General features: G+C 43.4%; 1 protein-coding gene across 1 annotated transcript; it reads left to right on the forward strand.

Annotated features, from left to right (window-relative positions):
- The first annotated feature begins 370 nt into the window (after positions 1-370).
- LOC146708598 (NLR family CARD domain-containing protein 3-like) lies at positions 371-23,922 on the forward strand. Its single transcript, XM_085460544.1, has 10 exons — positions 371-416; positions 3,233-3,310; positions 3,485-3,764; positions 3,841-3,933; positions 5,870-7,718; positions 8,259-8,432; positions 9,294-9,467; positions 17,752-17,925; positions 20,451-20,497; positions 23,066-23,922. Exons 3-10 carry the CDS (start codon positions 3,494-3,496, stop codon positions 23,593-23,595), a joined length of 3,312 nt encoding a protein of 1,103 aa, XP_085316670.1. The 5' UTR covers positions 371-416; positions 3,233-3,310; positions 3,485-3,493; the 3' UTR covers positions 23,596-23,922.
- The last annotated feature ends 893 nt before the right edge of the window (positions 23,923-24,815 follow it).

Genomic DNA, 24,815 nt, shown 5'->3' on the forward strand with positions numbered 1-24,815 from the left:
TCTAAACATTTTAGGGTGGCCTCAGGTCTGATGTTGGCTCAGGTTTTTTCTTCTGCAGCTTTCTGGGCATCTCCTTATTTGGAGCCGCCTCACCCATCACCATGGCAACCACCTCTTACCCTCAGGCAGACCTACATAAAGAGATAGACAGCTTCTCCAAGCCCAGAAATTTATGACCATGTTTAAGGTAAACATGGTCTGGTTAGGCAGAGAGGGGGGGGGGGCTCCTCTCTGTTTAGTCAAACAATATCAGAGTAATATTAGCCTTACAGATAAACATAAATCCCAACACCACATTCACTCGTCTCTCGTTATAAAAGGAAATGTGTGTGCGAGCATACTTCCTCTCTCTTTAAACAGCCGTCAGTCAGTAAACACTGAGGAGATTCGACTGAGACTTCAGCTCCTGTTTCGATGTAAGTCTCAAAAACATTCTTCTACTTCCTGATCACAAAGCTAAAGATTGTTGATTATTAAACCGCCCTGTGTGGCAGGTCATCTGGACAGTTTATTAGGCTCGTAGCTTCAAAATAATCAGCATCATTTAATAAAAGCAAAAGGTTGTTTATTGATTCAGTCTCTCTTTATTATAGCCACGCATTCAATTTTACGTTTTTAATGTTTTTACATTTATTTTTTACATATTTATTTTTACATAAATATGGTTCTTGAAGTATAAATCAGGCTTTGAGGCAACATGCAGCTAATCGGGAAAATCTGAAGTTTTGACAGAACTATTGCACAATACTGAATTGTTGCATAGTGAGAACAAGAAGAGGGAAGTTCTTTGTTCTGCTTTAGTCATACTTATAAGCTGCAGGATGAACAGCAGATCAACAGACTATAGTTTTACAAACTATTATACAGAGACTTTACTCCAAAAAAGGCGGCAGGATGTTTTGGGGAAAAAATGGACAAATCTTTACGAGTGATTCAGAACGCAGCTGGATTCAGTCAAACGAACATACATAACAGTATTTTATGGGTCAAGCATCATTTCCTGCAATGTTACCGAGTCCCACTTACAATCTTTGAAAGGATTTAAACAGCAGCAGCCAGAAAGACAAGAGCTGAAGCTTCTCCACAACAGAAACAACCTCAATGTAACTTTTTTTTCACAAAGATATGTTTGGTATAGAATATATATGTAAACAGTGTAAAGATGGGCAAGAGAACAAACCAGCTGTTCTCCACAGAAACAGCCAAGGTGTACTCTCAGTTGCAGGGGAACAATATGAGAACAGCACCTCCGAGGCTGGAGATGCAACACTAGAAGAGGACTTGGGGCTTAGCACCCAATCTCGGGCGGGGTGATGATATCTCCCCCCGACCTGTCGTCATGGCTCCCCCTTGGTGTAGCATGTGTGTTGTGCCTCGTCAATCAGAGGTGTGGACTCGAGTCACATGACTTGGACTCGAGTCAGACTCGAGTCATTAATTTTATGACTTTAGACTTGACTTGAAAAAATGTTCTAAGACTTGTGACTTGACTTGGACTTTTACACCAGTGACTTGGGACTTGAATTGGACTTGAACCGGTTTACTTGAAAAGACTTGATATTTCACCCCAAATATAAAACTTAACATGCATATTATATAGAGATTGAAAATGTGATGTCATTCACGGGTAGAACCGCAAAGGATTCTGGGAACTCGTGGCAAGAGGTACTAGCGCACGCAGGCTTTCAATTAAAATCAGTTATACAGCGATAAAAAGAAACACAAAAATGTCAAGAAGCTGTTGTATTATTAACTGCAATAGCCGGTCGCATGACAGCCACGGGAAGCCGACGGGTAAAGAGATCGGTTGTTATCGGATTACGTCGTTGAAGAGAAATTGTTCGAGCCATGTTTCCGAAGTAACAAAGAGGCGACGGATGGCCTGGATTTCAGCCATTCAAAGATCAAATATAACGTCCCAGAACCCTCCAGCTCACAGGTTAGTCTGCTCCAAGCATTTACACGAAGGTCAGTGTTTTTTAGTAGTTAATACGTCATTTTCATAACATAATTGGTGATATAGGTTACAAGCAAGTCTGGCGCTGAACAGAAATTGTCGTGCTATGCTCCTTTATTTATTGTGCATAAATAGTGAATTGTCCTGACACAATATTGCGTTTCGCTTCTGTTATTATGGTACATTGACAAAAACATATACTTTTATTCACAGGATAAAACAGGTTTTTTGTATCACTAATTGTCCAGTACGATTACAGCATACAGTATTATTGTCACTGCTACATTTCTGTGATGCTACCAGAAATTATTTCCACTACTGATTAATTACCGTTGAGCTCAAAGGTCCTATTAATAAACGGTTAACGAATGTGTATTTATGACGACGATTTGTGAGACTGGTAAACTTATGATACGTACGATGGTCTTTCGTTCTACACGGTGCATTTCAAGGTCCTGCACCCATCCGGCGGTAAACTGTACCTGGGCTTGTTGCAGTGACCTGAAGTTACTAAACTTCATGAGTGTATGCACTCACTCCAAGAACCGTATGATTATAAATATGCATATAAATATGCTAAGATGAGATAGCTGACTTCATCTAACTAGCAAATGTTGTCCAGGCTACGTTGGTGATACAGTTTTTTTTTAATGTGTATGATATTTTTGTCATGCGATTTTAAAGCTGGTCCTACAACCGCATCCAAGAATAACATGCAGCTTATCTCAGAACTGTCGGTGAAAATTATTCTTGGAGCTAGGTTTAATTGAGCTGCATTTTAAAGAGGTGCAATTTCACAATTTGTGTATATTTTCTAAGTTCACTATTTTGTCATGTGTTGAGAAAAACACAGATTTAAAAATTACATGGTCTAATATTTACATTTAGCATATAACTGCAACATGCTTTTTTTCGGGGTTTTTTAAAGACTCGAAAGGACTTGAAATTCAAAGTTTAAGACTTGTGACTTGACTCGGACTTGCCTGACATTACTTGAGACTTGACTTGAGACTTGAGGATAAAGACTTGAGACTTACTTGAGACTTGCAAAACAATGACTTGGTCCCACCTCTGTCGTCAATCTCTACCCATGAGAGCAGTCCCATCTTCCAAATGTTGGAACACTGAGCTACTAGTTGTTTTACCATCACTGTGGATGTTGGTTATGGAAGAGTCCATAGTCTCTCATTCTATTCATGTAACCCCTTCCACTGGGGTTGAAGCATTCCAACAGCGCTCTACGTTAATCTCTTGCCCACCGATGCCTTCTTCCAGGGGCCCACTTCTCATCAGGGCGTCCTGGTTCCTCAACACCTGACGTGGACCTTGTTGATCCGGGTGACGTCCGAGCCAGTATGGGTTCATATTTATCTCTCTCACTCATGTCTGCGGTAGGCTTGGTTAGCATAAGGGGGTCTAGCCTAGGACCCTTAACATGTTAATATTTTATAATGTTTATAAGCTGGACAGAAAAGCTGAAACTTAAAATACATCTGGTAAATAAGTGGCAATATTCTCTGTCATCAGGGAGCAGTGATGACGTCAGAGGACCTCTTAAACACTCTGGAAGATTTGGGAGATGAAGAGTTTAATAAATTCAAGTGGTTCCTGCAGCAGGAAGAGATCCTTGAAGACTTCCCGACCATCAAAAAGAGCCGACTTCAGGCAACAAGCACGTGGGACACCGTAGACCTGATGGTGCAGACATACAGACTTCCTGGAGCTGTTGAAGTGACCAGGAAGGTTTTAGAGAGGATCCACAGGAATGATCTGCTGGAGAGTTTCTCTGCCATCTCTGGAGCAGAAGGTCAGTCACAGGACGAGACAAACATGTTGTTTCTGCAGTCTGACCTAGTTTCACGTTCATTATCTCTGTCTGTCAGTGGATGTCAGCGATGGTGGGGAGACATCAGAGAAAAGAGGATCTTCCTCCTCTCAGACTCGGGATTCTTTTTCTCAGACCAATGAGAATAATGGTAATAATTTACTTTCCAGACATACAGTAATATGTTTGAAATAATATTAATTATTATTTTCATTGTGATGTCTCTAACTGAGCACACGACGTGCAGTGTTGGGAAGGTTACTTTTAAAATGTATTCCACTACAGATTACAGATTACATGCCCCAAAATGTATTTTGTAACGTATTTCGTTACGTTACTCAATGACAGTAACGTATTCTGAATACTTTGGATTACTTAATATATTATCATGCTTTTTACAACTACATGAATGTCCTATTGCTGTGTGATTTATTACTATTACTGAAGGTTACTCTCCACACCAACACCAACTAGATGTTTAAATCTTAATATAAATGAGTAACAGCAGGTGGACATTAGGTAAGGCTGCACTTTTTGCTGTGATCTCGTGTAGAAAACTATTCCTCGCGTATATAAAACAGGTCCGCGGCTCCGAACTGTAGTAAAGGGACCTCTGGCTGATACGTCGGGTTCGTGTCGGCTCGTAGCTGAAAACTAGCTTTACTTTGTTGTCTGGGTCAAGTTTGCTAGCAGAGACAGAGAGAGGCGTTGAAAGGCTGCTGCAACGGGACTTATTGTTTCAGAGGAAAACATGAACACAGTGTACAGTCGAGTCTTAATAGCTTACTCACAGCTGGGCTCGTCAGGCTCTCTGTTTGGCTGCAGTGGTTATTATTATATTTACATGCTTCCAGCTCCCATTTCTGCTCCGTGACAGCTCGTACTTTTCCTTTTTCTCCCTCCCTCGCTCACAGACACATCACGGGTCCATCCTCCCTGCAGCACGGACTACACTGCCCATCAGGCTCCATGCTTTAGGGCGATGCCTTCATATTAAATCATTTTTGTATAATAATTTTTTAGAATATATTTTCACATCATTATGCTGGAGGTGAGATTGAGACACAGGCATTAGAGCCTCCTGTGTTTTGTTTGGGTTTCCTCCGGCGTGGAATTACCAAAAATAGAGAGAGCACAGCCTAACATATGAAACAGGAAAAGACCGTGTAATCCATTTATTTCAACAAAGTAACTGTATTCTGAATACCACCTTTTACGGTAACTGTAACAGAATACAGTTACTCATATTTTGTCATTTTAAATACGTAATGCCGGTACATGTATTACGTTACTCTCCAACACTGATGAGGTGGTCTTTATTACAACCACATTCACCCATTTAAAGGACAAATTTCACAAATTAAAAAAAACACACACTGATATTCTGTGCATTTTAAGAACTTTCTAACTATGATGCACACACTCACTGTCCAGTGGAATCACAGAGAACAATTTGGGTTCACTGTCTTACACAAGTTTTATTGACATGCAAACTGCAGGACTGAACCCACTGACATTTCATTTAGTAGATGACCTGGTCTATGGCCTAAGCCACAGCCACCCTGCTTCTAAACAATTTATATTGATCAAAGCCAGGAGTCCAGACATTTTTATTCGTCAAAGCAAGTTTTAGTTATTTCATTTACTATTTATTCCCAAAGTTCGGCATAGATGTGGATCGATCTCATGCACGGACAGGCACTGAGTTTGGGTTAAATGTGAGCTGGGAAGGAGCTCGATCTCTTGAACCCATTGCAGATTGTTTTGAAGGCCACAGAATATCGCAGATCTGGTGTGGAAGGAATTGGACCTGCTGTGAGAATTAGAATAGTGCCAGACCAAAATACCTCCAGAGATGGGTAAGGCTCAGGACCCAAACTCTTCCAGCTCTGCTGTGCTGGAGTTTCCAACAAAGAGCAAAAGGGTCATTTCTGTAAAACTTTGATTCAGTGCAAGTACATCTCCCATTGTTTTGTGTCCTTTCAGTTGGTGATGATTAAATGCAAGGCCTGCCAGATGGTCATCGAGATAGGCATCTCCGCACAAAAGCCTCACACTTTCTTTCTTTTCATTCATATTTGACACAGATGTGATGGTTCCAGTACCAGAGCCTCACCCCATCGCATCTTACCAACAGATGCTTCAATCAAACTTCCAGGACAAGTTTATGTGCGCACAAGAAGGTTGGGCAGAAGATAAACAGCGTCTGGTTGATATCTACACAGAGCTGTACATCACAGCTGGGTATGATGTACATATCAACACACAGCATGAGGTCCGGCAGATTGAGAAAGTATGGAAGCCAGCAGAGCCAGAGAAACCTATTAGACCCACAGACATGTTCAAACATCCTTCAGGAGACTACAGACCCATCAAAACAGTGATGACCAATGGAATCGCAGGAATTGGAAAAACTTTCCTTGTCCAGAAGTTTGTTTTGGACTGGGCTGAACAAAGATCCAATCAAGATGTGCATCTGATTTTCCCCTTCACCTTCCGTCAGCTGAATCCTCTGAAGGGAGAAAAGTTCAGTTTGGCAGAGCTCATTCATGAATGCATCCCAGAAACTGTAGGCATCCCACAGGAGGCTCTTAATTACATCTTTACAGATGTTCAGTCATCAGGAATCACCAACTATGACAAGAGTAAATTCAAACTTCTGTTTGTGTTTGATGGGCTGGATGAGAGCCGCCTTCATCTCGACCTTCATTCTGAAGACATTCGCTCTGTCGATGTAACAAAGGCAGCTAAAACAGATGTCCTGCTGAGGAAACTCATCAATGGGAAACTGCTACGCTCTGCTCGCATCTGGGTAACCACACGGCCTGCAGCGGCCAATCAGATCCCTCGAGAGTTTATCAGCAGTACAACAGAGGTCAGGGGGTTCACAGACCCACAGAAAGAGGAGTACTTCAGGAAGAGATTCAAAGGTAAGGAGGAGGCTGACAAACTCATCTCCCATATCGAGACATCACGAAGCCTCCACATCATGTGCCACATCCCAGTCTTCTGCTGGATCACTGCAACAGTTCTGGAGGATGTGTTGAAAACCAGAGAGGGAGGAGAGCTGCCCAAGACTCTGACTGAGATGTACGCAGAGTTCCTGGTGTTTCAGATTGATCGGACAAAAGAAAAGTATGGCCCAGAGAAGAGCATTCAATACATTAAGTCATTAGCAAAACTGGCCTTTGAGCAGCTGGAAAAGGGCAACCTGATCTTCTATGAGAAGGATCTGAGAGAGAGCGGCATTGATTTCAGTGAAGCCTCGGTGTGCTCAGGAGTGTTCACAGAGATCTTCAAAGAAGATCGAGGAAGGAAAGGGAAAGACAAGATGTTCAGCTTCGTCCATTTGAGCGTTCAGGAGTTTCTGGCTGCTCTTTATGTGAGGATGTCGCTTAACAACAGTAACATAAATGTGATGCCATTGCCACAACCATCACTAAAAAACCTTTGGCTATTTTTCAGTAAAACTGCTTCAAAGAAAATCCACAGGAATTTCATTAACAGGGCCTTGCAGAGTCCAAATGGACACCTGGACTTGTTCCTTCGCTTCCTTCTGGGTCTTTCACTGCAGACCAATCAGGACAAACTACAGGACGTGCTGAGAAAAACAGACTGTAGTTCAGAGACCACTCAGAACACAGTTCAATATATCAAGAAGAAAATCAGTGAGAATGTGTCTGCAGAGAGAAACATCAATTTGTTTCACTGTCTGAATGAACTAAATGATTGTTCGTTAGTGGAGGAAATCCAACAGTATCTGAGTTCAGGATGCCTCTGCACCCATGAACTGACTCCAGCTCAGTGGTCAGCTCTGGTCTTCATCTTAGTGTCATCAGAAGAACATCTTAATGTTTTTGACCTGAAGAAATACTCTGCTTCCGAGGAAGCTCTTCTAAGACTATTGCCTGCGGTCAAAGCTTCCAACACAATAATGTAAGTGCACAAAACTACCACCCATCTAATAATGTAACTGTAATAATGTGTTTCTCGACCATTCAGCATAATCTCTGATTCTTAGCATTTACCCAAATGTATTTGTGGGAGTAAGAGTGATCAATGCAATACTGTTTAGTGTAATAAAGTTATTTGATTTCATTTGCCTAAAAGTTATAGTGACATCAGTAGTCAGCTCAGTCTTTGATTCTAATAGTAAAGAATACTTCACATATTTGAAGTTCAATTCAATTTCATATAGCACCTAATTGCAACTGCAGTTGCCTCAAGTAACTTTATATTGAAAGATAAAGACCCTACAATAATTAAGAGAAAACAGAAGACCCCCAAAATATAAAATATAACTAATGAGAGGTGTATAAACACCATGAAGAAGTTCATGAAGTCATTACTAGTTAATGTTAAAGGGATGGTTGGAGCTACAGTATGTCATTGATTGAAGCACAATCTGAAAGTTTTACATTGTACACCAGTGTTAGTGTTTGTCTGTGTGTTTTTTTTCTTTAAAATTGCATCCAGACTGAGTGGCTGCAACCTGACAGAGGAAAGCTGTAAAGTACTATCATCAGTTCTCAGCTCCAAGCCCTCCACTTTGATAGAGCTCGACATGAGTAACAATGACCTGCAGGATTCCGGGGTGACCTTGCTGGCGGCAGGACTGGAGAATCAACACTGCAAACTGGAGATTCTCAGGTCAGAGTTCAGAACAATGACAACAAACAGGACAAGGTGAAAACACAAAGTTAACAATCTGATGTAGTTACATACACACACCCACAACCACCTACACACACACAATGGACAAAAACAAATAACTGGCCAACTGTACCCTCATACACACAATAATAACATGGACTGAACCACCACTCACTACCATTATCACTTTATACAGCCTCTATAGAAATCATCCACATATCTCACTGATCTTAACTGCACTACTGTAAATGCTGTATAGACAATGATTCTGTACAATATGGTAATTACCCATAATAGACCCATATTTTGTACCCTCATACCTATAATAGACCCATTCCTGTAATATACTTACATATCTATATTATTGCTAATATATATATCGTAATATATCTATAATATGGCAAAAGCACTTCTGAATAAACGCAAACTGCATTTCGTTGCCTTGTACTTGTGACATGTGCAATGACATAAAGTTGAATTCTATTCTATTCTATTCTATTCTATTCTAGTAAGATATACTTATATCTGTTCAGTCTCATCACTTAATTTAGTCATCAAAGCATGTGTGTGCTGGTCAGCAGCTCATGAGAGACTGAAAATACAGCAGTAGGCCTAAATAACTTCAGACTGGCTGACTGATGTAAGAGGATTACTTGTTTCCATGTGTACTTCATAGGATAAGATCTGCATATTATTATTTATTGACTAACTATTTTCTACAAACTCATCACTGCTGTTGGGGGAAATCTGAACACAATAAAATAAAATTTGAAAGCTTTGACTGATACAGATTAGTCCTTAAAGATAGCGAAAACGAAGGTGATGGTTATGACCTATAAAGTGTTTTTTTGCTTCCAGACTGAGTGGCTGTAATCTGACAGAGGGAAGCTGTAAAACACTGTCATCAGTTCTCAGCTCCAAGCCCTCCACTTTGAGAGTGATCGACATGAGTAACAATGACCTGCAGGATTCAGGCCTGACTTTGCTGGCCACAGGACTGGAGAATCCACACTGCAAACTGGAGATTCTCAGGTCAGAGTTCAGCTTTGGTTCAACAGATAACCATATAAATGTTAATTAGCTTGATTCAAAGCTTGTAGTAACAGTGATCAATTCTTGCAGAGACCATAAACAGCGGACAATTCAACAGGGATAAACTGCTGTTCTGAACCTGGCCTTTGATACGGTTAATCACTCAGTGGTTAAGTTATCTGAATTCTAATCTGCAATGTACAAAACTTGATTCAGTGTTTTTCTCTGAGAACTGTTAGTGTGCCACGATAAAGTTAGAAATACCACCACTAAGGGGTCTTGGCATTACAGTAGTGCCACAGGGTTCGATCTTTGAGCCATTGCTGTTTACTGTATACAGTGGGGGAAATAATTATTTGATCCCCTGATGAAATTCCAGGAAGAGAAAGAATATTTACCAAAAATCCAGAGAAACAACATACATAAAAGTTAGACGCTGATATGCATGTCATTGGGTGAAAAAAAAAGTACACACACACATATACACACACACACACACACACATATATATATATAAATATATATATATATATATATATATATATATATATATATATATATATATATGCATATACATACATATATATATATACATACATATATATATACATACATATATATATATACATACATGTATACATAAATATATATATACATATATACATACATATATACATACATATATATATATATACACATACATATATACATACATATATATATACATACATATATATATATACATACATATATACATACATATATACATACATATATATATACACATACATATATACATATATATACATACATATATACATACATATACATATACATATATATATATACATATACATATATATATATATATATATATGTGTAGCTGGATAGCGTAGTGGTTAGACTACACGCCTTTGGAACAGAGGATCGCAAGTTCGATTCCTGCCTGGGGCGTCTGTATCCAGTAAGGGTCCTAAGGCTAGACCCCCTATGCTAAGCAAGCCTACCGCAGACATGAGCGAGACAGATAAATATGAAGGCATGCCGGCTCGGACGTCGCCCGGATCAACAAGGTCCGCGTCAGGTGTTGAGGAACCAGGGCACCCTGACGAAAAGTGGGCTACTGGAACAAGAAGGCATCAGTGGGCAAGGGACGAAAACAGGGCGTTGTTGGAATGCTACTACGCAAGTAACCCCAGCGGAAGGGGCTACATGAATAGGATGAGGGACCTATGGATTCTTCGATACCCAACATCCACAATGACGGCGAAACAACTAGTAGCTCAGTGTTCCAACATTCGAAAGAAGGGACTGCTCTCACAGCTAGAGATTGACGAGGTACAACACAAATGCTACGGCAAGGAGGAGTCAGGACGCCAGGTCAGGGGGGAGATATCATCACCCCCACCCGAGATTGGGTACATAGCCCCAAGTGCGATAGGAGAAGGATCGTTGAGTGCCAGAGGAACTGACCTGAAAAATAGGATCATGGCCAAGCTTGAAACCTGGATCCCCCGTAGCCGGTTACCAAGATTACGTGAAGTACCCTCAGAAGGTCTGCTAGATGATGTTAATGCAGCACTACGGGCAATACCTACAACCACGATTACCGACACTAACAAGCTGATCTACAATACGGCAGCAGTGATCAGTGAGATGCTTGGCTACAAGTTGAACAGCCACAAGGGGCAGTACCCTCCATGGAGAAGGAGGCTAGAGGGCAAGATCAAAGTAGCACGGAGGGAAGTTAGCCAACTAACGGAGTTGCAGAAAGGTGCGACAAATAAGGTGCCTAAGAAATACAGCAAGCTGTCCATACCTGAGGCCTTGGAAACTGCCAAGCAAAGACTCACAGCCTTGGCCAGCCGCTTGAGGAGGTACACCAGAGAGATAGAAGGCAGGAGAATAAACCAGCTGTTCTCCACAGAACCAGCAAAGGTGTACTCTCAGTGGCAAGGGAACAATAAGAGAATAGCACCACCAAGGCTGGAGACGGAGCAATACTGGAAGAGCATATGGGAGAAGGATGCAACCCATAACGGCAATGCTCAGTGGCTAGAGGATCTGAGGGCAGACCACAGCGACCTCCCTGAACAGGGTCCAGTAACCATCACAGTGGCAGATATCCAAGAAAGGGTCTCCAGTATGAAGAGTTGGACAGCACCAGGGCCCGACATGGTTCACGCCTACTGGCTGAAGAAGCTGACTGCACTCCACGAGCGTCTGGCAGCACAAATGAACCAGCTACTAGTTAACGAAAGACACCCGGAATGGCTAACTGAAGGCCGGACGGTCCTGATCCCCAAGGACCCCAAGAAGGGACCGGTCCCCTCCAACTACCGACCAATAACCTGCCTCAGTACTACATGGAAGCTCCTGTCAGGCATCATATCGGCTAAGATGAACAGGCACATGGGTCAATACATGAGCGGGACACAGAAAGGAATTGGCAAGAATACCAGAGGTGCAAAACACCAGCTACTGGTAGACAGAACAATCAGCCGAGACTGCAAGACCAGACTGACCAACCTGTGCACTGCCTGGATTGATTACAAGAAGGCCTATGACTCAATGCCCCACAGCTGGATACTGGAATGCCTAGAATTGTACAAGATCAATGGGACCCTAAGAGCCTTCATCAGGAACTCAATGGGGATGTGGCGTACAACACTAGAGGCCAACTCCAAGCCCATAGCACAAGTTACCATCAAGTGCGGGATCTACCAAGGAGATGCTCTGTCCCCACTGCTGTTCTGCATAGGCCTGAACCCCCTCAGTGAGATCATTAACAAGACTGGCTACGGATACCGACTACGGAACGGAGCAGTTGTCAGCCACCTCCTGTACATGGATGACATCAAGCTGTATGCCAAGAGTGAACGAGACATCGATTCACTGATCCACACTACCAGGCTATACAGCAATGACATTGGAATGTCGTTCGGACTGGAGAAGTGTAGTCGGATGGTAACAAAGAGAGGGAAGGTAGTCAGAACTGAGGGGATTGAACTACCAGAAGGCAACATTGCAGACATAGAGGACAGTTACAAGTACCTGGGGATCCCGCAGGCAAATGGGAACCATGAAGAGGCCGCTAGAAAGGCTGCAACCACCAAGTACCTGCAGAGGGTCAGGCAAGTCCTGAGGAGTCAGCTGAATGGTAAGAACAAGATTCGGGCCATCAACACATACGCCCTGCCCGTGATCAGGTACCCTGCTGGGGTAATAAGCTGGCCAAAGGAGGAGATAGAAGCCACTGACATAAAGACAAGAAAGCTCCTTACCATGCATGGAGGGTTTCACCCCAAGTCCAGCACCCTGAGGCTGTACGCTAAGCGGAAGGAAGGGGGCCGGGGACTGGTGAGTGTCAGCACCACAGTCCAGGATGAGACAACGAACATCCAAGAATACATTGGGAAGATGGCCCCAACTGACCGAGTGCTCAGTGAATACCTCAGGCAGCAGAAACCCAAGAAACAGGAGGGAGACGAGGAACCATCATGGAAGGACAGGCCCCTGCACGGTATGTACCACCGGCAGATAGAGGAGGTGGCTGATATCCAGAAATCCTACCAGTGGCTGGACAAAGCTGGACTGAAAGACAGCACAGAGGCACTAATCATGGCAGCACAAGAACAAGCTCTGAGTACAAGATCCATAGAGGCTGGGGTCTATCACACCAGGCAAGACCCCAGGTGCAGGCTGTGTAAAGATGCCCCAGAGACAATCCAGCACATAACAGCAGGGTGCAAGATGCTAGCAGGCAAGGCATACATGGAACGCCATAACCAAGTGGCCGGCATAGTGTACAGGAACATCTGTGCCGAGTATAACCTAGAAGTCCCGAGGTCAAAATGGGAGATGCCCCCAAGGGTGGTGGAGAATGACCGAGCTAAGATCCTGTGGGACTTCCAGATACAGACGGACAAAATGGTGGTGGCTAACCAACCGGACATAGTGGTGGTAGACAAACAGAAGAAGACGGCCGTAGTGATCGATGTAGCGGTTCCGAATGACAGCAATATCAGGAAGAAGGAACACGAGAAGCTGGAGAAATACCAAGGGCTCAGAGAAGAGCTCGAGAGGATGTGGAGGGTGAAGGTAACGGTGGTCCCCGTGGTAATCGGAGCACTAGGTGCGGTGACTCCCAAGCTAGGCGAGTGGCTCCAGCAGATCCCGGGAAAAACATCGGAGATCTCTGTCCAGAAGAGCGCAGTCCTGGGAACAGCTAAGATACTGCGCAGGACCCTCAAGCTCCCAGGCCTCTGGTAGAGGACCCGAGCTTGAAGGATAAACCGCCCGCAGGGGCGTGCTGGGTGTTTTTATATATACACATACTTGAAATGTGCAATTCACTTGTATTTTTATTTTTTATTCCTATTTATTCTATTTATCCCATTTGTATATTTTATTTATATTTGTCTCTGTATTTATATATATGTGTGTGTGTGTGTGTGTGTGTATATATATATAACAGTTCTGTAACTGTAACTTTGGTCGTTGCTGTGCTTTTTTTGGAAGTCGAATTTCCCAGAGGAACCCACCCGAGGGATTAATAAAGTTCTATCTTATCTTATCTTATCTTATCTCTTATCTTATATATATATATATATATATATATATATATATATATATATATATATATATATATGTATATAAAACACCCAGCACGCCCCTGCGGGCGGTTTATCCTTCAAGCTCGGGTCCTCTACCAGAGGCCTGGGAGCTTGAGGGTCCTGCGCAGTATCTTAGCTGTTCCCAGGACTGCGCGCTTATGGACAGAGATCTCCGATGTTGTTCCCGGGATCTGCTGGAGCCACTCGCCTAGCTTGGGAGTCACCGCACCTAGTGCTCCGATTACCACGGGGACCACCGTTACCTTCACCCTCCACATCCTCTCGAGCTTTTCTCTGAGCCTTTGGTATTTCTCCAGCTTCTCGTGTTCCTTCTTCCTGATATTGCTGTCATTCGGAACCGCTACATCGATCACTACGGCCGTCTTCTTCTGTTTGTCTACCACCACTACGTCCGGTTGGTTAGCCACCACCATTTTGTCTGCAATGTTGCCTTCTGGTAGTTCAATCCCCTCAGTTCTGACTTTGACTACACTTCTCCAGTCCGAACGACATTCCAATGTCATTGCTGTATAGCCTGGTAGTGTGGATCAGTGAATCGATGTCTCGTTCACTCTTGGCATACAGCTTGATGTCATCCATGTACAGGAGGTGGCTGACAACTGCTCCGTTCCGTAGTCGGTATCCGTAGCCAGTCTTGTTAATGATCTCACTGAGGGGGTTCAGGCCTATGCAGAACAGCAGTGGGGACAGAGCATCTCCTTGGTAGATCCCGCACTTGATGGTGACTTGTGCTATGGGCTTGGAGTTGGCCTCTAGTGTTGTACGCCACATCCCCATTGAGTTTCTGATGAAGGCTCTTAGGGTCCTGTTGATCTTGTACAATTCTAAGTATTCCAGTATCCAGCTGTGGGGCATTGAGTCATAGGCCTTCTTATAATCAATCCAGGCAGTGCACAGGTTGGTCAGTCTGGTCTTGCAGTCTTGGCTGACTGTTCTGTCTACCAGTAGCTGGTGTTTTGCGCCTCTGGTATTCTTGCCAATCCCTTTCTGTGCCCCACTCATGTATTGACCCATGTGCCTGTTCATCTTAGCCGATATGATGCCTGACAGGAGCTTCCATGTAGTACTGTAGTTATTGGTCGGTAGTTGGATGGGACCGGTCCCTTCTAGGGGTCCTTGGGGATCAGGACCGTTCGACCTTCGGTTAGCCATTCCTGTCATGATCCTGGGTCCTTTCGACCCAGCATTTTGTGTTTTCTCTTCGTGAGTTTGGTTCTGTTCTTCCTCTGGTTAGTGTTTACTCTGTTCTGCCCGTGTGTTCCTGTATCTAGTCCGCGTTTCTTAGTTTGTGTCCTTTCATGTGCAAGTTCCTGTTTTATTGTGTAGGTCTGCGTCTTATGTGAGTATTTTCAGTTTGCCTCCCTAGTCTCGTCATGTTAATCACTCCCGGCTGTGTTTCCCACCTGTGTGTAATCTCCCTGTGTTTTCTGAGTGTATTTAAGTTGTGTTTTCTGTCTTAGTAGTGGCTGGTTTGTCTGTGTTGTTTCCCCTCGGTCTCCCTGCATCTCTCCGTATGTATTTCTCCGGACCTCCCTGCATCTTCGTTTCTGGTTTGTCTTATTAGTTTACCCAGTTTAGGTTTCTAGTTTCATGTTTTGCCACCCTTGCTGTTTGTATTGACCCACTATTATAAATAAAACACTCACCTGCACCAGAACTGCCGCCCTTTTGGTCCTTACTACAAATCCACACGGCTTGCCCCGCAAACCGTGACAATTCCGGGTGTCTCTAGTTAACTAGCAGCTGGTTCATTTGTGCTGCCAGACGCTCGTGGAGTGCAGTCAGCTTCTTCAGCCAGTAGGCGTGAACCATGTCTGGCCCTGGTGCTGTCCAACTCTTCATACTGGAGACCCTTTCTTGGATATCTGCCACTGTGATGGTTACTGGACCCTGTTCAGGGAGGTCGTTATGGTCTGCCCTCAGATCCACTAGCCACTGAGCATTGCCGTTATGGGTTGCGTCCTTCTCCCATATGCTCTTCCAGTATTGCTCCGTCTCCAGCCTTGGTGGTGCTGTTCTCTTATTATTGTTCCCTTGCCACTGAGAGTACACCTTTGCTGGTTCTGTGGAGAACAGCTGGTTTATTCTCCTGCCTTCTATCTCTCTGGTGTACCTCCTCAAGCGGCTGGCCAAGGCTGTGAGTCTTTGCTTGGCAGTTTCCAAGGCCTCAGGTATGGACAGCTTGCTGTATTTCTTAGGCACCTTATTTGTCGCACCTTTCTGCAACTCTGTTAGTTGGCTAACCTCCCTCCGTGCTACTTTGATCTTGCCCTCTAGCCTCCTTCTCCATGGAGGGTACTGCCCCTTGTGGCTGTTCAACTTGTAGCCAAGCATCTCACTGATCACTGCTGCCGTATTGTAGATCAGCTTGTTAGTGTCGGTAATCGTGGTTGTAGGTATTGCCCGTAGTGCTGCATTAACATCATCTAGCAGACCTTCTGAGGGTACTTCACGTAGTCTTGGTAACCGGCTACGGGGTATCCAGGTTTCAAGCTTGGCCATTATCCTATTTTTCAGGTCAGTTCCTCTCGCACTCAACGATCCTTCTCCTATCGCACTTGGGGCTATGTACCCAATCTCGGGTGGGGGTGATGATATCTCCCCCCTGACCTGGCGTCCTGACTCCTCCTTGCCGTAGCATTTGTGTTGTACCTCGTCAATCTCTAGCTGTGATAGCAGTCCCTTCTTTCGAATGTTGGAACACTGAGCTACTAGTTGTTTCGCCGTCATTGTGGATGTTGGGTATTGAAGAATCCATAGGTCCCTCATCCTATACATGTAGCCCCTTCCGCCAGGGTTACTTGCGTAGTAGCATTCCAACAACGCCCTGTTTTCGTCTCTTGCCCACCGATGCATTATCTTTAGAGAAAATCACTCAACCTTTTAGGTTTCTCTGTAACTCTGTAACTGAGAGGTGGGGCCTCAGACCCGTATACATTTGCATTCATTATAGTGCTGACCAGTGACTGTAGGAACACAGTCATTGCTTTGGAGAGTAGAAAAGCGATTTCCCGACCGGTAAATTGAGAGCTTCGCTTTTACACTCAGCTCCCTCTTCACCACGACGGACCGGTGCAGCGTCCGCATCACTGCAGCTGCAGCCCCAATCCGTCTGTCGATCTCCGGCTCCCTTCTCCCATCACTCGCGAACAAGACCCCGAGATACTTGAACTCCTCCACTTGGGGCAGGAACTTGTTATGCTGCAATAGACGTAGGCTGCCAGGTGATTCCCATGATGCACTGGGTGTTTCTTCTTCACTCATTATGTGTTAATAGACCTGTCTGCACTGAATCATACCTGTTATTAATCTCTGTCTTCCTTCTCTCACCCTAACCAATCACAGCAGATGGCCCCGCCCCTCCCTGAGCCTGGTTCTGTCGGAGGTTTCTTCCTGTTAAAAGGGAGTTTTTCCTTCCCACTGTTGCCAAAGTGCTTGCTCATAGGGGGTCATATGATTGTTGGGTTTTTCTCTGTATCTGTTATTGTAGGGTCTACCTTACAGCATAAAGCGCCTTGAGGCGACTGTTGTTGTGATTTGGTGCTTTATAAATAAAATTGAATTGAATTGTATATTTGTGTTGTTTTCCAGTTGTTATGTGCCAGTGTGTAAGTGAATTACACATAATTCCTTGTGTTTGTCTCTAGGTTGTCAGGCTGTCTAATCACAGAGGAAGGCTGCACTTCCTTGTCCTCTACTCTGAGGTCCCACCCCTCACACTTGAGAGAGCTAGACCTGAGCTACAATCATCCAGGAGATTCAGGAATTAAGCTTTTGTCTGCTGTACTGGAGGAGCCAAGCTGCCGACTGGACACTCTCAGGTGTGACCCACAGATGACATTCGTTCGTGCTAGACAGATAACCAGCTATAATATAGATGAAAATGAGCGTTGAACCCCCAGTTTGCTTCATCTATAAATAGATTGGTCAACACAAAGGAGTATTTTACACAAAGATTTGCCAAAATCAGATGCGCTACATTACCCAGAGTATTCACTCGTCTACCTTCACACACACACATAACAGCTTCAATTCTGTTGGAAAGGCTTCCCACAAGTGTGTTTGTGGGGATTTTTGACCATTTCTCTAGAAGTGCATTTGTTAAGTCAGACACTAGTGTTGGCTCATAGTCTCTGCTCTAATTACTCCCAAAGATGTTCTTTCAGGTTGAGGTCAAGACTCTGTGCAGGCCACGTCTTTGTGGACCTTGGTTTGTGCTCTGGTATTCAGTCATGTAGGAACTGAAAGGAGCCATGCCCAAACTACCTCTGTGATCAGCCTTAGCCTAAAAAATTTAGTGAGGTTTAATCACCAGAGAATGTGGCATAAAAAGAGGTGGAGCCAAAACTGTGCGCTATACAGGGAGTGCAGAATTATTAGGCAAGTTGTATTTTTGAGGAATAATTTTATTATTGAACAACAACCATGTTCTCAATGAACCCAAAAAACTCATTAATATCAAAGCTGAATGTTTGTGGAAGTAGTTTTTAGTTTGTTTTTAGTTTTAGCTATTTTAGGGGGATATCTGTGTGTGCAGGTGACTATTACTGTGCATAATTATTAGGCAACTTAACAAAAAACAAATATATACCCATTTCAATTATTTATTTTTACCAGTGAAACCAATATAACATCTCCACATTCACAAATATACATTTCTGACATTCAAAAACAAAACAAAAACAAATCAGCGACCAATATAGCCACCTTTCTTTGCAAGGACACTCAAAAGCCTGCCATCCATGGATCCTGTCAGTGTTTTGATCTGTTCACCATCAACATTGCGTGCAGCAGCAACCACAGCCTCCCAGACACTGTTCAGAGAGGTGTACTGTTTTCCCTCCTTGTAAATCTCACATTTGATGATGGACCACAGGTTCTCAATGGGGTTCAGATCAGGTGAACAAGGAGGCCATGTCATTAGTTTTTCTTCTTTTATACCCTTTCTTGCCAGCCACGCTGTGGAGTACTTGGACGCGTGTGATGGAGCATTGTCCTGCATGAAAATCATGTTTTTCTTGAAGGATGCAGACTTCTTCCTGTACCACTGCTTGAAGAAGGTGTCTTCCAGAAACTGGCAGTAGGACTGGGAGTTGAGCTTGACTCCATCCTCAACCCGAAAAGGCCCCACAAGCTCATCTTTGATGATACCAGCCCAAACCAGTACTCCACCTCCACCTTGCTGGCGTCTGAGTGGGACTGGAGCTCTCTGCCCTTTACCAATCCAGCCACGGGCCCATCCATCTGGCCCATCAAGACTCACTCTCATTTCATCAGTCCATAAAACCTTAGAAAAACCAGTCCTGAGATATTTCTTGGCCCAGTCTTGACGTTTCAGCTTGTGTGTCTTGTTCAGTGGTGGTCGTCTTTCAGCCTTTCTTACCTTGGCCATGTCTCTGAGTATTGCACACCTTGTGCTTTTGGGCACTCCAGTGATGTTGCAGCTCTGAAATATGGCCAAACTGGTGGCAAGTGGCATCTTGGCAGCTGCACGCTTGACTTTTCTCAGTTCATGGGCAGTTATTTTGCGCCTTGGTTTTTCCACACGCTTCTTGCGACCCTGTTGACTATTTTGAATGAAACGCTTGATTGTTCGATGATCACGCTTCAGAAGCTTTGCAATTTTGAGACTGCTGCATCCCTCTGCAAGATATCTCACTATTTTTGACTTTTCTGAGCCTGTCAAGTCCTTCTTTTGACCCATTTTGCCAAAGGAAAGGATGTTGCCTAATAATTCTGCACTCCCTGTAGTCAGTGGTAAAAGTGTTTTCTACTAAATTAGTTAGTAACTGCTTTTTCATACTTCATCACCAGTATTGAGACTAATGCATTATTAAGTAACGCGTTACAGTAACTACGTTATTATTGTGGTAACGAGCACTAAAAAATCAGAAACGCGTTAATCGTTACTGGGATTTAGATAGGCTCGTTAGTCGTTACTTCGTGCGGTGGCAATCGCGGAGCTTCCACAGATTCAGTAACATTAGCAAGTGGTGGAGGCCAGCAGGTGGATGAGGTAAAGGGGAGGCAGGAGGAGGAGGAGTGATGGCAAAGCAGCTGGTTAAACGTATTGCACTCAGACATTCTCATAGAGGCTAATCTGTAAGTGCTTCTCAGCCTGCACCTGCTCAACATTTGCATTCCCCACTCCATCATTTCCAGAAAAGGGAAGAGTGCTCGACAGCCTCTCCTGAGTGCTGACGTGCTAAAGCTGTTATTTGACATTAAGAAAAAGACTGCATGTCCCCAAGTGTTGCCTGTGGGAGTGGAAACAGTAGCAATATATTTTTTTTAGCTTCATGATGAGTTTTCTGAGTGTTTTTAATGATTTTGTTTCTTCATCCAGGCTGGAACATTGTGGAAAGCAGAGACTGAAACCCAGACTGAAGAAGTGTGAGTGTTTGTTCACTTTGATCATACTGGAAAAAAAAACTGTCAGTTCCTCCATCCATCTTCTTCTTCTTCTTCTGCGGTGTGATTGCAGCGGTCAGCAGCCTAAGCAGAGGAGTCCAGACACCACTTTCTACCTCCTAATCAGGCCCCATCTTATCTTAATGACCTTGTAGTACCATATCACCCTATTAGAGCACTTCGCTCTCGCTCTGCAGGCCTACTTGTTGTTCCTAGAGTATTTAAAAGTAGAATGGGAGGCAGAGCCTTCAGTTTTCAGGCCCCTCTTCTGTGGAACCAGCTTCCAGTTTGGATTCAGGAGACAGACACTATCTCTACTTTCAAGATTAGGCTTCAAACTTTCCTTTTTGGTAAAGCATATAGTTAGGGCTGGACCAGGTGACCCTGAATCCTCCCTTAGTTATGCTGCAATAGATGTAGGCTGCCGGGGATTCCCATGATGCACTGGGTGTTTCTTCTTCACTCACTATGTGTTAACAGACCTCTCTGCATTGAATCATATCTGTTATTAATCTCTGTCTCTCTTCCACAGCATGTCTTTATCCTGTCTTCCTTCTCTCACCCCAACCAATCACAGCAGATGGCCCCGCCCCTCCCCGAGCCTGGTTCTGTCGGAGGTTTCTTCCTGTTAAAAGGGAGTTTTTCCTCCCCACTGTCATCAAAGTGCTTGCTCATAGGGGGTCATATGACTGTTGGGTTTTACTCTGTATCTATTATCGTAGGCTCTACTGTACAATATAAAGCGCCTTGAGGCGACTGCTGTTGTGATTTGGTGCTGTATAAAAAATTGAATTGAATCCAGTAGTAACACTTTGGATTTAGGAGGAACGATTTTAATCCTTTTTGTAGAACGCTGGACCAAATCTCTGTCCTCTGTGTTTAGGAGCCATTCAGTCCCTGTGCTACACACCCGAGCTTGGTGTGCATCACTGGAAATGAGTCGGACTCATTTTCACTGGGATTCTGTCCATTGACACCGATGCTGTTCATAATTTTCTGTTAACTGCACGGTCAGGTGGTGGCCCCCAGCTCAAACTGGAGTGGTTCACAGCTGAGTGTGAAGTGGCAAACATACAGATGAGCTGCTGCTCCAGGTTTCACTTGAAGTCTGCTCTACAACCAAATTAATCCAAGTCTGTAGGTGTCCAACAAAACAAAACCACAAATTCAATTTCAATAAAACTTGAAGTTTACCTTAAATTAAATTAAACATTCATTGTCAGGTGAATGGTGGCACAGGAGGCTGTACCTGCGTGAGCTCTGCTTCACCTTCATAACTCCAGCGGCTGAGCTGGAACCTTTTGTTTGTTGTTTTTTGACAAACTCCTAAAATAAACGGAGCTTTCATTGATCATTTATTTCAAGCACATGCGTACATATATACAAGATAGAGCATATATAAAGGAAGGAAAATATTGTCTTCTAGTACATCAGGTGCTCGAAAAGGAGTGGGAAAAGTAATACTCTACACATATTCATAGCTCAGTCATGTAGTTGTGCAGCTTCTTCCTGAGTGTATGTAATGTTTTATACCAGTGATAACTGTTCAAATCATATTAGACGTACACAGAAAACACCTCTTGTAGCTTAATGCTGTTCTCATCCCTGTACAGACTGAAAACCATATCTTTATACATTGATTTAATGTATTATAGTGTAATGTATTGTACTGATTTTATTGCATCTTTTCCATTAGTACCTACGACTCAGTACTTTTGGTCGGCGGGGTTCCAAACGAGCCGAGCAGGTACTAAAATGTGAAATCATTAGACTCTGTGCCACTGATTGGCTGGTCAATAATGTCACTCAATGACTCATGAGAGCGTCTCGTTCACGGAAATAAAACCACAATATCTGAAACCTGACAACAAGGGAAATGGCCCCAAAAACAATGCTGTGATCAACGAGTCTGACGAAAGCCACAGCCTGAGCTTTGACGTCTACCTTTGTTGTAGCGTTCGTGTCGCAAAATAATTACGTCACGGGACGCGCAGACACATCGCTATGACAACAAGCACTTACACTGGGTTGTAATGGAAACCCATGTGTGTTTCGAAGGCAAAAAAAGAAGAACTTTATAATAAATTTGTTAGTTATCTTAGCTAAATTTTATTTCCACAAATGCAAATACAGTAACCAAAAGCCTCATTTTAAACACTACTATAATGATAATCTTACATAAAAATTGATCGGTGGATCACTTAATAAAAAGGCTATAAAAACAATTACTATTTGCACTAATTACAAATTATTTGAATGAATGTAACTTTTTATGTTGCACCCCCTGGATATGTTAATTATGTTCCATACTGTATGCACTGTCTGTATACTGATGCTCAATAAAGTTTTTGGGAAAAAAGGGGAAAACAATTCATCGACTGTGCCTTTTAAATCAAAAGCTGGTGTGTCTTCAGGTAACTGTCAGTTTGACTGAAGATCCAAACGGATTCGCCGGTCAGGTTTTACCTGGTGAACAGTCTCTGCATAAAGCAGCAGGTGAAGCTACCAAGTGACAGATAATAAACTACTGCTGTGTTTTTTCTCTATCAGATTTCTGTGAGCTCACACTGGACACAAACACGGTGAACAGGAATGTCGTGGTGTATTACAACACGGTGATGAAAGGGCTGAGGTGGAAGCAACCATACCGTGATCATCCAGAGAGGTTTGACTGCTGTCAGCTGCTGTGCACAAATGGTCTAACTGGTCGCTGTTACTGGGAGGTCGAGTGGAGAGGAGGGGGTTATGTAGCAGTGAGTTACAAAGGAATCCGAAGGAGAGGAAAGGGTGCCGAATGCTGGTTTGGATGGAATAACCAGTCGTGGAGTATCTTCTGCTCTCCTGTTGATGGTTACTCTGTCTGGCACGACAGGAGAAGAACTGTGCTCTCCTCAGTCCCCTTCTCCTTCATCTTTAACAGAGTAGCAGTATACTTGGACTGGCCTGCAGGCACTCTGTCCTTCTACAAAGTAACCTCTGACTCACTGTTCCACCTCCACACCTTCACCACCACATTCACCGAGCCGGTGTATCCTGGATTTGGGTTCTGGCTTGCCGGTTCCACAGTGTCTCTGTGTTAACTGTGGAATAAAATCTCCTCGTTTCCCCAAACCGGAGATGTTTGACCTGTGGCTGCTGTATAGGCAGATTTCCACGAGCAGTTTGCACATGTTTGTATCACATGTGTTTTACATAGAGTGATGTGAGCAGCCAAACAGGTACACGCATGCCTTTAGACCAGGGGTGGGCAATCTCAGTCCACGAGGGCCAGTGTCCCTGCAGGTTTTAGATGTGTCCTCGAACCAACACAGCTGATTTAAATGGCTAAATTAGCTCCTCAACATGTCCTGAAGTTCTCCAGAGGCCTGGTAACGAACTAATCATGTGATTCAGGTGTGTTGACCCAGGGTGAGATCTAAAACCTGCAGGGACACCGGCCCTCGTGGACTGAGATTGCCCACCCCTGCTTTAGACAGTGATTGAAACCAGAGTACAGACAGAACGCCCCCTGGTGTCAGACTACATTTTCTATTTGTATTTACTTCAGGGGTAACCCTAACACCTGGTGACCAAACCTGCTTTTTAAGAATATATATTTTAAACTTGTCAGATCCTTTTGGTGGTTAACCTTGAAGGTTTTGTATGAAAGCCAAAAGCAGCACATACGATCTGTAAAAAACAACAACAACAAAATCAATGTAAAGCTAGTTACTTTATCCTTATTAAACACATCGAGCTATGTCTACCATGATATGAATCTAAATATATTTTTCAAATAAATACAAGTTATTTTATATATAAAATTGTGTTTTTTGAGTTTTTCATTGAATAATAAAGATCTTAATGAAGTTCCTGTTGTTGAAGATAAACTGAACATTTAAATAGATTTTATTATATCTTAGAATTCAAAGAACAAAGACACATTTTGGGTGATAATCAGATTTTAGATAAAGTTCCATTAAAGACGATGTGCCAAGCTTTAGCTTGAATTTGAATATGTTCACATCCGTGTTGATTTGTCTTCATCTCTTTCTGAAAGTTTTTCCATCAGTTTGGTCCTAAGCAGTGAAACATAATCAGCTACTGAAGAGGAAACAGCTTTTTGTCCTGACACTCTTTACTGAGGAAGTGTGGCTGGTGAGCGACGATCATGCTTTTCTCCTTCAGCAGCTGCATCATCTGTTCCTGCTCGACCTGCTGATTTAGAAAGTGTCTCACCTGTTTCTTCACCAGAGCTACTTTAGTTAGTATTAAACCCGATTCTTTTATCCCCAGTACTGGACAGAGAAAACCCGACTCA

The sequence above is a fragment of the Copadichromis virginalis genome, linkage group LG6 (genome assembly GCF_057382275.1).
Source record: "Copadichromis virginalis isolate Kocher_CV1m ecotype Utaka linkage group LG6, C_Virginalis_male_GT1.1, whole genome shotgun sequence".
NCBI lineage: Eukaryota > Metazoa > Chordata > Actinopteri > Cichliformes > Cichlidae > Copadichromis > Copadichromis virginalis.